We start from the raw sequence: 16,474 nt of genomic DNA, 5'->3' as shown, positions 1-16,474 counted from the left end.
ACAACGGTTTTGTCACCAAAAATACTATTATTTTCGTAGTCTACATCTAGCGTCGAGTAGCGGAACTCTCAGTACTGCTACTGTGCTAAAAATAAAAACACAAGTTGTTTTATAAAAGTAGCTGAACTAATGTTACGAATTTAAAATTAACTTTTGTACAGTCGCCATCAGATATATCGGGGCGGCCAAAGTACTCACAAATGTCTCAACACGCCTCTATTGTCAAGCCGTTAGAGTGCGTGTTCAAATATTTGTGAACACCTCGGCCGCTCCGATATATCTGATGACGACTGTACAAAAGTTAATTTTAAATTCGTAACATTAGTTCAGCTACCGTAAAACCACCCAACTATAGTCCAAAGCTCCCAACTATGGACCACAAATAAACTCAATTTTTCTCGTTCAGGTGTGTATTTTACTATATTTTTGTAGTTCTAAGGCAAAGTATGTTTATAAATGGAAGGCAAAACTAAGAGTAAACCACAAGGAACATTGGTATAGATACTTAATTTCCTTTTGAACTTGTGGACCATAGTTGCAGTATTGGACTATAGTTGGGTGGTTTTACGGTACTTTTAAAAAAGAACTTGTGTTTTTATTTTTAGCACACTTTAAAGTTTATTCTAAGACGCAATATATGGCGAATTTTGTTGTTTAGAGCAGGGCCGGATTTAGGGGAGGGCAACCGGGGCTACTGCCCCGGGCCTCCACAAAAGAGGGGCCCCCCACAATAGAGAATTCGGTAAATTTACCATTTTATTTGGAAAAAAATTGGGGCCAGAGGGCCTCAACTCCTTTATTGCCCGAGGCCTCCAGACCTCTAAATCCGGCATTGGTTTAGAGCGTGACAAGGAACCTCAATTATACCTACTCGCAGTGATGGCAGCGTACATTGAAGATAATATTTAATTTGTATGAAATTTAATTTGTAGACTTATGAAATTATTTTTTATTTTATTGTAAATTATTTTATATAAGGAGACCTCACGTGTATTTTTCTATAGTGAACGAATCTAAGAAAAAATATCTACCACATACTTTTGCTCGGTTTCGTTAAACATAAATCTACACTTGGCACTTCAAAATAGCAAGTCTAAACAAGATTTACTCTATACAATACTATTTATCTTAAAATTTGGTTAATTAATTAGTTTAATTAATTAATGAAAAAATTAAATAAAAATACATGTGACATTATGTGAAGGAGGGGGGGTAAGCCAAGAACCTCACCAAATATCACCAAGGGGGAGGGGGGGTCAAAAACTAGCCGAAAAAACCTCGCGTGACTTGTGCACAAGCCCTTATTTGCTGAATAAATGTTGAATATTTGATCTTGTGCCCGATTCATCCAGTCCCGACCTCCGTGTCGGATGTTGTCCACCCAGCGCTGCGGTGGTCTACCGCTCCTACGGGTATCCGCTCTGGGCCTCCATTCAAGGACTCGTTTTGTCCAGCGACTCTTGTCAATTCCTGCAATTCTTAATCTGACCGTACATGATGAAAATATAAAAGTTCCTTAAACTACGGAACCCTAAACAGCCAAGACAGCTAAATATTCGCGCATTTAAATATTATGTACTTTAAGTACTGCAAAGAAGGTTCAAATACCTTTGACTCAAGTAATACCCGTGGCTAAGCGTTTTAAACGTGCATACAAGTTATGATCGTGATTTTCGCACACAAGTATACTGAATAACGCGCCAGATAGACGCGTGGTACGGAATAAAAAATAATATAATAAAAAAACAGTGTTTTTTTAAAGTGTTCTTTAAAGTGTCAGTTGTGGTATTAGAACGGGATTAAAGTGTATTAAAAGTAAGTTTTATTTTATAGATTTTTTCTGTGAGCGAGCTTGGTACAATTTATTTATTTTATAACTTAAGTATACACGATGTTTTTTTTTATTCCGTTAACTTCGAGGTATGGCTAAGTACATTTAAGAAAACTGAATGGCATAGTTATTTTATTTAGTAATCCACCAAAGAAACGATAACATGTTCAATGACATTTCGAATATCGATCCTCTCAGACAGTACTTGCAGCAAATATTATCATAATAAATACTAATCAATATGTAAACAGGCTCTAAGGCAAGTGTATACGCTCGTAGGGGCCTAATCAGATAAAACTAAACCATTATCTCCAAAAAGCAGTTAACTAGTATATCGGTTTAATTGAGAAAGTTACTTAATTTAAGCTCAAGAAAATATCCTGGAAATTAACCGGCTTTAAAAAAAATACCGCGTAGGTATAATATAAATGTTTAGATTTTTCAACGTGTAAGTGTATCCATTCTTTGCTTAATTTGTTAATTTATATGTTAAATCTTTATTGGATAAAAGTAAAACTTATCGTAGAAAATGTGGACTTAATGCTAAAAGGCATTCTCAAAGGCAACCTTAAAGCAAAGCAGAAAGAATTCTTTGTTTAATTTTAACAACTTTTTGTATAGAAATTGGGGAGTTTGAAATAGCCAAAAAAATTGCCATTGTGTAATACATTAAGGGTGTTATAATGAACCTTATAAAAATCCGTGAATATACCGGGTGTGTACTTTAATTGTACTCCTCAAAGGATGACACTTGTTCAATAACTTTAAAAAATTATGAAGTCTTTAGATTTGCTATTTTTCATACAAATTAAATATTATCTTTAATTTATGCCATCATCATTGTTATTGACGTTGTTTGTCACGCTTTAAAACATAACAAAAATTACAAATTCAAAAATTTACTCTGCAAGTAGGCCTCAAGGGCTCTTTTACAAGTCAGTACAACATTTACAGTAACATCATATAGTGACATGAAGATTACATAACAACGTTTATAAATACAACAGCCAATACCTGGGTAAACATTACATTATAATAATCTTAAAATAAATAATTACTACAGTGCAATAGAGATGTACGAGTATAGTCTCTATGGTTAAATAAAAATTCGCAATACATTGCGTGTTATTGATTCAGATTCCAGAAGTAAATATCCATCCGATGACGGCGATATAGACAACTGCAGTTTTAGTGAATAATCCTGCGTAAAAATCTCAGAAATCGAGGTTTCTCGACATTTCTGACGACCTGTCTGGCGTAGTGGGTAGTGACCCTGCCTATGAAGCCGATGGTCCCGGGTTCAAATCCTGGTAAGGGCATTTATTTGTGTGATGAGCATGGACATTTGTTCCTGAGTCATGGGTGTTTTCTATGTATTTAAGTATTTCTAAATATTTCTATATTATAAGCTAAAAATGTCACTTTTAACACTGATAGATAGGTATCGTATCGCTGTGATATATTATAAGGATTATTCGAAGTGGCCCGATACAATCTTACGTATTTAAATTACTTTACAGTATGTACATATGGTGCTACTTTATAGCACTAGTGCGAAAATCAGCATATTACGTTACTATGTCCAACATTTAAAGGGACATATGTACTGTAAAACGTTGTACGATACATTATATATATCATTGTCTAAGTGCCCTCAACACAAGCCTTATTGAGCTTACTGTGGGACTTAGTCAATTTGTGTAATAATGTCCTATAATATTTATTTATTTTACTCTTCCAAAACATAACCAATCCTAACGAATGTTTGGAACGGAATGAGAAAAAAATTATTTGTGTCTGACCGTTTTTATTTTTGCGTTTATTGTTGCCGTTTATATATGCTAGGCGTCTGTTTACTGTTTGTGTTTAGCGCTTTCTAAAGTAACCTAGTTCTTATAATAACAAAAATATCAATAAAGCAAAACGTACAGACAACCTTCTGCTAATATTGAACACATATAAAACATTAAAACAAAAAATATTACTTTGCTAATCCGCGAAAAGTTAACGTTCTAATCAATCAGTGCGTACCCGTTATACTTACTTGCTTGCTTGTGTCGAATTTTGTTTTTTCGGTGGTGGGTTGTTATATTTATTTGCGAATTTACTCGTATTTTTGCGGTGGGAGGGTGGAAACATTCATTGCATGAAAAAATACGCAAGTAAGTAGGGTTGGCACTGATTGACTAGCACGTTTTCTTTTCGCAGATTACCAAAGTAATATTTTTGGTTTAATTAATATGGATTTCCGCAAAGTAACGTCTGATACTATTCATCTAATAAAAAAAAAGTTCATCTAGGGTCCAAAAAAAGATCACTACCCTATTGTATTGTATTGTATTGTATACGGGCGATTTTCCGCAACTCGACGACTTGCGCCTATTTTGCGTGATATGTTGGGGGTGGGCTAGTCCTGCCAGCCCAGCTCCTCGAGGAATCCTATCAAACCTTTAATGTTGAGTAGGACCTCGGGGAGGTCTCTCAGAGATCCTGTTTAGCACTCCGCTGCATTCCAGCACCACGTGAGAGGCTGTTTCTTCTGTCTCCATGCATCCTCGGCACAGGGCACGGCATCACTACCCTAATGTTTCCTCTTAAACTTCAAAGTGAAGAATACAAAACACAAGTTATTTTTAAAAGTAGCTGAACAAATGTTAGTCAGTTTGAGGAGTATAGCCATTTGCTCCTGTTACAGGCCCCACGGTATTCACCTAAAAGTGTTAAAAACCACAGAACAAACCGACCTAGTCAAATAGATTTAACGCTTCCGTCAATAAAGATAGATTCATTGTATAAGATGTGTAAATTCTAAGAAACGTGCTAATGGATTTGACAGCTGAAAAATATCGTTTTGTGTTAAAATTGTCAAATGTCTACACTTGACTAGGAAGCCGATCATGATTTAATAAAAAATGTAAAATTAGCAATGAATAATGTTAAATTAGTTTTTTTTTTTTTGTTTATTGACATTTCATATTGTACATTAACATTGATATAGGTAGACATCGTGAGGAAACCGGAGTAATCCCAACAAGGCTTAGTTTTACCCCCTGGGTTGGAAGGTCAGATGGCAGTCGCTTTCCTGAAAACTAGTGCCTACGCCAAATCTTGGGATTAGTTGTCAAAGCGGACCGCAGGCTCCCTTGAGCCGTGGCAATATGCCGGGACAACGCTAGGAAGAAAGAAAAATAGGTAGATATTTTTGTTACACTATATGGGACTTGTGCCTGAAATAAATAATTTATATTTAAAAAATAAATAAATATTGCGATGGTCGGCTAGTGGTAACTTGCAATCCGGAGGTCGCAGGTTCAAACCCCGGCTCGTACCAATGAGTTTTTCAGAACTTATGCAATACGAGTATGTACGAATATCATTTGATATTTAACAGTCGCTTTTCAGTGAAGGAAAACATCGCGAGGAAACCGGACTAATCCCAATAAGGGCTAGTTTACTTCTGGGTTGGAAGGTCAGATGGCAGTCGCTTTCGTAAAAACTAGTGCCTACGCCAATTCGGGGTTTAGTTGCCAAGCGGACCCCAGGCTCCCATGAGCCGTGGCAAAATGCCGGGAGACGCGAGGAAGACGATGAAAAGTAGATAAATATTATAGGACAATATTTTTAAGAGGTTTTGGCGACCTGTCTGACCATGTGACTAATAACCCTGCCTATGAAGCCCATGGTCCCAGGTTCAAATCCCCGTAAGGGCATTTATTCGTGTGATGAGCACGCATATTCGTTGCTGAGATTGCTTCATGACTTTCTTAAATAAGTAGATAATTTTGATAATATGTTATGAGTTATGAATAATAAGATATTATATGCTGTGCCCTTGCAGGGTCCATGTGAGACATTGTATATCATATTGTATAACATCTGTACTGTACCATGGTTGCAATAAAGAGTGATTATGATGAAGTGAGTCATGGGGGTTTTGTATGTATTTAAGTATTTATAAATATTTCTATATTATAAGCTAAAAATGTCACTTTTAACACTGATAGATAGGTATCGTATCGCTGTGATATATTATAAGGATTATTCGAAGTGGCCCGATACAATCTTACGTACTTAAATTACTTTACAGTATGTGCATATGGTGCTACTTTATAACACTACTGCGAAAATCAGCATATTACGTTACTGTGTCGAACATTTAAAGGGCCATATGTACTGTAAAACGTTGTACGATACATGTGCGAATAGGTAATTCGCAACTCGTGTCGATTTAAAACAATCCCTTCGGTCGTGTTTTAATTTATCGCCACTCGTTTAGAATTTCCTACTTTTCGCACTTGTATCGTAATGTACTATTATATCATTGTCTAAGTACCCGCAACACAAGCCTTTTTTGAGCTTAACTGTGGAATTAAGGGCGGTTTCAGACTAGCGTTTCATACGCGCCTATACGCTCGTTTTTGGAAGCGCATGAAGGCGCGTATAGTCCAAATGTAGCGAACTGCGAAATATAGCGTGCGTGTGAGAGCGTACCGCCGAAACGACCATACACGCGCAAAAAAAACGCTGTGTAAACGACCATACACGCGCAGAAAAAAACGCTGTGTAAACGACCATACACGCGCAGAAAAAAACGCTGTGTAAACGACCATACACGCGCAGAAAAAACGCCAATGTGTAAACGCTCGTAGTCAATTTTTTTTTTTTTTTTTTTTTTTTTTTATTACAAAGGGAAACAAACAGCATATCATTACACATACAGTTTAACAAATTAAGTTAATACAACAGCCAGAACAGTTTCCACTTATAGGTAACACAATTATTGCTCTGAGAAAAACAAAATGCACGTATTAAACAATTAACAAGGCAATTAAAAGCTAAAATGAAGATTATAAATAAGTTAAGTACTTAATTAATGATAACATTTAAGAAATATGAAGTTTATACAATTACTGATATAAAATTTATGAACAATTTAATTTAATTTAATACATTTCATTTGTGCATAAATGTCCTATAATATTTATTTATTTGATTTACCCATCTTATACAATCGATTAATCTTTGGTCAGCCATCTTAATCGTAAAAGTAATTTTCAAGAAACCAATTAATTACGCTATATCGCAGCGATAGTTCCGGTTCAGTATTTTTTGGGGAAAGTAATTGTTTTTAATGGAAAATCTTTCTCACGCCTATTTTATATGTTTTTCTACCATTAGAAAAGACTGCACAACCTTGACTTGTCTTTATTGAAAAATCCTTTAAAAAAATGCTCTATAATTGTTACATAATTTCTGCGACAATATTACAGAAAGAGATACATTCAAATACCACTTGAACCGTAAGGTAATTACTAGGCGCTCGAACGCAGTGAGCGCTTATAGTCCGAAACTGGAATGGTGTCCCACTCGAGTTAAACACTACTTTTCATTTCGAATACGAGATAAGTAAAATACATGTACATTTAAAATACACGGCTAAGTATAGATAAAAGATAAAGATAGTTTATTATTCAAGTAGGCATATTACAGCATTATTCAGACTTTGGAACGTTCTCCCACTCTCTATCAGACAAGCGCAGACCAAATTCACATTCAAGCGCATGTTGCGCAAGTATTTCCTTGACAAATTTTCTTCTTCATCAACTTAATGATTCACACTTGGTATAATTATGTATGTATTAATATATGTATGTTTATTTGCATTAAGTATATGTGTAAGTTTATCAATATATAGTTTGTATTCATATATAGTCTCGGTTACAAATTCATTTACTTTCAAAGACACTGCACCTACTTAATCTTTCTGGTTTAACCCATTGGTTGACTGGTAGAGAATCCCTTAAGGCATTAAGTCCTCCATTTGTACTTTCATGTATTGTGCAATAAAGATTAAATAAATAAATAAATTACAATGCGCTTATGAACGTCAAATAAAGCTACACTGGCTCTAACCCTACACCTCTGAGCCGAGAAGATATAAATCCCCCCTCAATTAAAGGAGGGTATCCCAATATGGACCGGCAAGAAACTCGGCGGGACACATATTTTCAAAACATTACATCTTATAATTAACATACATTAAACAAGAAAAAATACAACAAATTGTTAATTAAAAGTACCCTCAAACTTTAAATTAACAATTTAGGTAATAACATCATTATTTATGGAATGGAAAGTTAATTATCAAAATTGAAACTGTACAAATCTATTAAAAACCAAAATTTTATCGTAAAAATGAGTAAAAATCGTACAACTACAGTGCTCTAAAGCACAAACTCATCGTTTTTTGCACACTTTTTAGAACCACAACAACCCACTTTCAGAGCATTTTTAACAGTCCCCGTTTAGCTAATAGGTAAGTAAGTAAGTAAATGTTCTCTATTGCACCAACAATTATACATTTTACATACATGTAAAACTACAAATAAATAAATTAATTAATGTTTGGTATCAATTTCTAATAAGTAAGTAACGTAGAATTAATTTCTGAAATAATAACTGCAAATTGTTATGTAACGTAAATATTCGTGTCTACTTTTATTGTATTTTAAGCATGTTCTTTTAAAATGATTCGATTGTATGAGAGCGGTTTTCGCCGGCAGATCCGTGTGAGTCTTAACTTTCACCATAGATTGACATACTTATCCGTCAGACAAATCTGACCACAATTTTTTTGTAGATCTGACGAAACATGTTTATGTACTCGTCGGCGGTAATGGTTGAATTAAGATTTCGCATACCAAACTGTAATTGCGTACTGTTCATGTATGGGCTCCCCAACTCAATTATAAAATATCGATCTATCGATACGCTGTAGTCAACTATTAAAAAAATTGACCAATCACGTGCTCACGTGTTTATGTCTTTTGTCTACTTAGATACCAATTTTCATTAATTATTTAGGTTTTATAGTTAAAAAAAATGATTATTTATTATTTTAGATGACTCGTAGAATAAGTATTGTATACTATAGTGATATAATCAAGCTTTTCAATCTCGTACCTTACTTAGGCAACTCAGGAAGCCTCGTTGCCTAAACACGGTACTCGACTGAAAAGCTCTTTATTATATCACGATTGTATGAAATACACATTTATAGGTCTGACGGATCATTTGTTATATCTACAGTAAAACCTCACTAATCCGGCACTAATGCTAACACAAGAGATCCAGATTACTGGAAAATTAGGTATCCCCGAAGTTAGCGCAAATCTGCTTATTATTTTGATGTGTTTTTTAGTATGTCGAAGCAATACAATACAATACAATACAAATCTTCTTTATTGCACAACCCCAGAATAAATGTAGGTACATGGAAACACATATAATACAAGAAGATAGAGGTAAACAACAGGCGTCCTTATCGCTACAATAAAATATACTATATTAATATACAAAATACAAAGAAAATTGTACTTTTATCTGGATTTTATGCATTTATAAAGTGATTCAAGAGTGATAATATAACGCACATAATAATTTTGGACATAGAATGACACTTGCACCCCTATTCTAGTGCCGGATTATAGGTGTACCGGAGTGTCGAAGTTCCAGATTATCGAGATTTCACTGTGATTGCTATTTTTAGGGTTCCGTACCTCGAAAGGAAAAAACGGAACCCTTATTAGGATCACTTTGTTGTCCGTCCTTCCGCCTGTATGTCTGTCAAGACCCTTTTTCTCAGGAACACGTGGAGGTATCAAGCTGGAATTTATACCAAATACTCAGATCTACTGTGCCTTGAAGCTGTGAAAAAATCAAACTTCTAAGCCAACGCAATCAAAAGATACAGCCGTTTATGCCGCAAATTTGCGCAAATTTTCGACACTCGCAAGGGAATCAAAACCTACAGGATACTTCCCGTGAACTCAGAATTTTGAAATTTGGTACGAACCAACGTCTTAAAGCACAGATAAAGGAAAAATTTGCGAAACCGTAAAATTTCAGTTACATCATATAATAATATATACCAATATACCTACAGGTCCGACTCGCACTTGGTCGGTTTTTCTAACCTACATACTTTGTTTTTAACATTACGTAAAAATTCGTGTCGTATTACACCAACACTAATTAATTTGTCAGCATAAGATGTCTCACTAATGAAAATAAGTAGGTATCTAAAAATGCATATTGACAGTGTCTGCAATAAACGTTTACATTACATTATTAACAAGAATTCGGTGTTCGTTAGACATTGGCCTAGTTTTGGTGTTTTGTTGGTATAACTTATACGTGAGTTGAATACCTATATTATCTGCTAGATGACATCTGCATTTTTAAAATTGGATTGCGCCCCAATGGTTCCGTAATTTTATTATTTTTAACTAACTGCTTTGGCTCAGCGATCCAAAAAGAATCTTGGCCTCCGAAACGAGAGAACGCCACCTGTCCCGATCCAGCGCGGTTTCCTGCCATGAATTGGCATTCAGCCGACGCAGGTCCGCCTCCACGACATCACACCAGCGGTACCTTATTTTTAATAATCTTATATTTCGTAAAACAATTTCATTTACATTCAAGCGTCGATTGAGAAAATTTATACTATACCCATTTTATTTAATTCAAAAGCGCCGAAATTTTGAATGGTATTAAATATAAGAGCCTCGGTAGAGAGAGAGTACCTGTACCATTTGGCGTTGAGACTCTAGGTAGGTCCATGGGGTCCCAGCGCGCACAAGTTTTTTGGAAAAATCGCGAAGCGTTTGGTTGACGTAACTGGTGACCGAAGAACTAGCGGCTTCCTCGTACAACGTATCAGCATTGCGAAATTTTCAGATTTAAGCTAGTTATAGTAATCATCTGTATACAAGGTGCCCGTGAGTATTGCGAGAGATGTTAACGGTGCATTCCTGATGGCAAAAAAAATGTTATATGACTTTTTGTGAAATTCGACAAAACATTTTTTTTCCCTTTTTTTGAACACTCCTGTATATAAAACGTAATTTTTATTGATAAATACATAACCTAAAATTAACTAAAAAGTTTTTTTTTCATTTGGGGGTAGCCTCTCGAATACATTTTTTTAATTTTTCGATGTCAATCAATAGGTATGTCCAGACTAGATCTCAAAGTGGCAATACCGCAGTCAAAAATGTGTTTTGTACCGACTTATGGCGAAAGAATGATTTCGAAAAACATTTAATTATCTCTGAAACTAGGCCTAATCCAGAAAATTTTATATGACATTCTAGTTTCTAAATATTACCAGGAATGCTTAGTTAAAATATCTCGCAATGCTCACGGGCACCTTGTATATCCATTATGTATATTGTTATTGTAAATAAAAATATCACACTGCCAATATCAACTGTTGACTGTTGACTTATTTTATTACGGTTTTTGAACTGCAAACCGCTGACAGACATACATCAGAGACCTTATTAAGGGGCTGTCAACACCCAATGTCCTTGAAATTGATGTTACTTAAACAGTTTTTTAAGAAAGACTCTTTGTTTTAGTCAAGTAAGAAAAAAATATGTTCATATTAATTATATTTCAAAGACCGTGGTTGTACTCGACACATGATTGAACGAAATCGGCTCGATAGAAAATAATTGCAAAGATTGGTCTTAAAATCACAATTAAACGGTTCTGTCTTTATTGTTTTGACTTATGGGTCTGTAATTAAAATCACAATTTCAAAACATTTATATCTAAACCGCTAACGAGCAAAATATTACACTAATTGTTTTATTTAAATATTTTTCTTATTATTCCCTTGCCCAGGCCCAGTAACATGCGACAGTGCTATCTCATTTACTCCGATACAAATAGACAGTGTGCGCGCTTTAGGTATTGACGGCCTCTTAATAGGGTTCCGTGTGGCATAATTAAGCCACAATGTAATTTGCAGTGTGCATATGCATAAGACATTTACATATAAGTCAAGATCCGCATTATATTTAAATATTGCGCATTTTGATTCCATTCTAGTGTCTCATACTCTTATAATTTCGCCATGTTCGTCTGACTGTCAGTCTGTCCTTCTGTTATCGTTGGATAGGGTCAACTGCGAAACAAGAAAATCGAAATTTTGTTATCTAACCTCTCTATCACTCTTGCATATTCGAGCGATAAAGAGGCAGATAACTTGATTTCGATTTTCGCGTTTCCCGGTATGCCCTTTGTAAACAAACCACCGGATGAATCAATGTCATATTTTATTATCTGTGAAAATTTGTCAAAAAACAGTTTAAGGCACAGTATGTATAAGTTACTCTATGGTTTACGAAAGGTGCTAGTGCTGCACTCTGGCGGCAGAACATTGCAGTAATAATCCCTATATTATTACGAGAGATAAAAGCATTAAAAAATTTGTATATTTTTCTTTTTTTTATGATACAGGAGGCAAACGAGCAGGCGGATCACCTCATGGTAAGCGATTACCGCTGCCCATGGACACCTGCAACACCAGAGGGGTTGCAAGTGTATTCGCTCCTAACTCTTTTCTTAATAATCAGTTAAACGCAGGGGCATAGCTTTGGTTGATATACAAGAGACTGTGTTTTTTTTTTTATCCATAATGCCAATATCCGAAGAGGAAAATGGGGACTACGTATGTATAGACAAGCGGCCGTCGCCCTTCCTCTTAAGAGGCTGTCAACACCCAATGTCCTTGAAATTGATGTTACTTAAACAGTTTTTTAAGAAAGACTATTTGTTTTAGTCAAGTAAGAAAAATATATGTTCATATTAATTGTATTTCAAAGACCGTGGTTGTACTCGATACATGATTGAACGAAATCGGCTCGATAGAAAATAATTGCCAAGATTGGTCTTAAAATCACAATTAAACGGTTCTATGTCTTTATTGTTTTGACTTATGGGTCTGCAATTAAAATCACAATTTCAAAACATTTATACCTAAACCGCTGTTGAGTAAAATATTACACTAATAACGCACTTTTTTTTATTTAAATATTTTTCTTATTATTCCCTTGCCCAGGCCCAGTAACATGCGAAAGTGCTATCTCATTTACTCCGATACAAATAGACAGTGTGCGCGCTTTAGGTATTGATTGACAGCCTCTTAAGTGCTTCCTCCATGCAATTTCGCGGCTGTGTGTACAAACCGGGGTTTGAATTGACCTTCTGCTTTGAAAGGCATGCCGCTCTTGCTAGCGCAAGAGATAAATATCATTATATCTACGATTAGAATTATCATACATTTACAATTATCATTAATTATGTAAACAAAGTCGTTAACCTCGTTGAGTAACAAATAAAAACTACTAAATTGTAACACTTTGTAGTCATAATACGAGTAGCATTACTAATGCACTTGTGTGTTTAACTTTCACGAATGTTTGTTTAGGCCAGTCCAGACGGGGACAATTTTTGCCCAATTTGATTAGATTGCCTGGCCGCGTAGCCAACGTGCAAAACTATTGCAGCCATCTTTCTGTATCGTTGTCATACAAATGTGGAAGAGTGATAGAGATAGATGGCTATGATACGCTATGGAGCGTTAATGATTTGGCTACGCGGCCAGATCAAATAAGGTGGTGCGGACGCGAAAATGAAATTGGTACGCCGATCTCACTTGATTCAATTTTCGTATTTCGAACGATCAAGTGGAAATTCGGACGCAACAATGCCAATTTTCGACGCTAGCATGCACTTTTAAGGTATTTTTTATTTTATTTCTACCGCTCGAATTTAATCATAAATGTAAAATTGATCCGTTTCGGAGATAATCAACAATTTGTTTTTATCTTATAAGGCCCCCACGAGCGTGTACACTTGCTTTAGGGCCTGTATGCATATTGATTATAGTACGAGTTTATTACTTTGCTACTAAACTGCTATCTCCGACGATTGCTGTTCGAAATAACATTCATATGTCACAGTTTTCAATTTTTTGGTTAAATTAAATGTAATGCTCGTGTTATACAACTCTACTCGTATATGCACGTTTAATTACTTTTTATAAATATGAAAAAAATATAATTTTTTTTTGCAAATTAATTATGCCATTTAGTTTCCTTCAACGTACCCCGGAGTTAACGGAATTAAAAAAAAACACGGTGTATAACTACATGTTAAACTAATTTCACGGCTCAATTCACGTGTTTTTAGTCACTCGCGCGACATGTTTCGGAGAGGCTATTGGGACCGTGCGAAGTGCGTGGTGGGGGTAAATAAAGCGATCCCAGCGCATAAGGTGGTAAAAATTTGAACTAACTGCGGATAGCGTCTTTAACATTTCGTACAATTATATGGCTCGAAATGAAACATTGATTTACGATTACTCCTGAAATATTCATTTAAATTGTATGGTGTAAGGGACCATTGTAATCTGTATGAAATGCTTAATATAACTAACGTATTTATTTTGATAATTGTTAATAATGTATCCATGTAAATAGCTTTGCAAATGCCGCATATTGCGTGATCTTTTTCTAGAAGTTAAGAATGGATATAGTAAGTTATCCTTAAAAGATAGACATTTAACATCGCGGACTTTTTTGTAGACCTATGAATGAGAAACAACCCCTCCATACATTGTGTTGTTATAGCTCAAACGGATTAGGCAGCGTTTTCGATTAAAGCTCCTAGCCAGCGTGATTTTTTTCCGACAACATCGTTATATTTCAAACAATTTACACAAAACCTTAACAAGTTATATACTTAAGCCTTCCTCAAGAATCACTCTATTGATAGACGAAAGTCGTATGAAAATCCGTTCAGTAGTTTTTAGTTTTGGAGTAGTTTTATAAGATGTAGTGAATTGACGTTTTCCCCTAGACTTGCGGACACTAGGTTGCGTGACAGTCGTGCACGCTCCCAATAGGTCTTATTCTTTCTCAAGCACTAATAGTCCGAGCAGCGTGCACGACGGCCGTGTTTCGGCGAAACATGTCGCGCGAGTGACTAAAAACACGTGAGTGGAATCCGTAGAATTAGTTTATGTTATGCATGTTTTTTTTTTTTTTTATACTACGTCGGTGGCAAACAAGCATACGGCCCGCCTGATGGCAAGCAGCCTCCGTAGCCTATGTACGCCTGCAACTCGAAAGGACACGACAGTTTACATTCGATTAACTACATGTAATATACAGGGCGTCCCAAGACTATGGGACATCAAGGGAAAGTACCTTAAATATAAGATTTTGCTAAAAGGAGACTTTATTTTATTTTCTAAACTGAGTAATACTGCATTCAAAGAATTTCTAAAAAAAATGTATGTTATAATCAGACATAGAAGTTTTTGTGGCAAAATAAAGAGATTGACATAATCAAATATCGACGACCAGTTTGGCCTAGTGGGTAGTGACCCTGCCTACGAAGCCGATGGTCCCGGGTTCAAATCCTAGTCAGGGCATTTATTCGTGTGATGGGTGCTTTCTATGTATTTAAGTATTTATAAATATTTATATATTATATATATCGTTGTCTAAGTACCCTCAACACAAGCCTTATTGAGCTTACTGTGGGACTTAGTCAATTTGTGTAATAATGTCCTATAATATTAAAAAAAGATGTATATATATATATATATATATATATATATATATATATATATATATTGACATGTCTATTATCGGTTACCTTAGCGTTATAGATATTTTTAACATTGTATAAACAGATAGCTACCTCGAAATGCACAACACGTTCGATATCTATCTTCTTTGATACACCCATTGATTGTTTTCTTATTTTATGACACTGTATTCTAGAGTTTACGTTTTTATTTTTAAATATGTACTTAATAAAATTATGTAATAAAGAAATTATGATTATATTTGTGATTGATTTGCATTCTTGTAATTTCAATCGTCGAGTGCGAGCGTCAGACTTTAACTCTCATTTCTGACCTTCGTGTTGCGTAAACGCCATGAGTCCTATAAGTATAGACATTTGATCCTCAGGAAAATCAAGATCGATTGAAATTATTTACAAAAAAAGCGGCCAAGTGCGAGTCGGACTCGCGCATGAAGGGTTCCGTACCATTTATGACGTATTAAAAAAAAATCTACTTACTAGATCTTGTTCAACATTTTACCACTTTGGACACACATTTTACCACTTTGGACGTGTCTCTCGCGCAAACTATTCAGTTTAGAAAAAAATGATATTAGAAACCTAAATATCATTTTTGAAGACCTATCCCTAGATAGCCCACACGTATGGGTTTGATGAAAAAAGATTTTGTGAGTTTCAGTTCTAAGTATGGGGAAACCCCAAAATTTATTGTTTTTTTTTTTTCCTATTTTTGTGTAAAAATCTTAATGCGGTTCATAGAATACATCTACTTACCAAGTTTGAACAGTATAGCTCTTATAGTTTCGGAAAAACGTGGCTGTGACATAATCGGACAGACAGACGGACATGACGAATCTATAAGGGTTCCGTTTTTTGCCATTTGGCTACGGAACCCTAAAAAGTGTCCAAAATTTACATTTTTAAACTTTCCATTCTGTTACCGGCGAACGGAACGGAGTGAACGATACGAAGTATATGAGGAAACGGTAACACAATAGGAAAAAACTCTGAGTTTTTTCCCATTAGGACCGAAAGAGCTAGTGATTCTGAGTAGAAAAAACACAAAATATATAAAATAAAAAACAAAATTACTTAATAAATAAAAATAAATAAATAAATAAATAAAAATGTTATTTATTCAGGTATTAACCCATTAATTTACAATAAAGCAACAATACAATAAAATAAAATATA

The 16,474-nt window shown here is 35.0% G+C and overlaps 1 protein-coding gene across 1 annotated transcript in view; it reads left to right on the top strand.

Annotated features, from left to right (window-relative positions):
- The first annotated feature begins 1,655 nt into the window (after positions 1-1,655).
- LOC133532969 (fatty acyl-CoA reductase wat-like) overlaps positions 1,656-16,474 on the top strand; it is a 52,329-nt gene continuing 37,510 nt past the window's right edge. The window contains exon 1 of the mRNA XM_061871861.1: positions 1,656-1,815. Coding sequence (XP_061727845.1) covers position 1,815 — 1 coding nt within the window. The 5' untranslated portion in view covers positions 1,656-1,814. The remainder of the gene's footprint in view (positions 1,816-16,474) is intronic.

The sequence above is a fragment of the Cydia pomonella genome, chromosome 28, assembly GCF_033807575.1.
Source record: "Cydia pomonella isolate Wapato2018A chromosome 28, ilCydPomo1, whole genome shotgun sequence".
Taxonomy (NCBI): Eukaryota; Metazoa; Arthropoda; class Insecta; order Lepidoptera; family Tortricidae; genus Cydia; species Cydia pomonella.
Note: the sequence above shows the minus strand (reverse complement) of the source record. Positions and strands in the feature narration are given on the sequence as shown.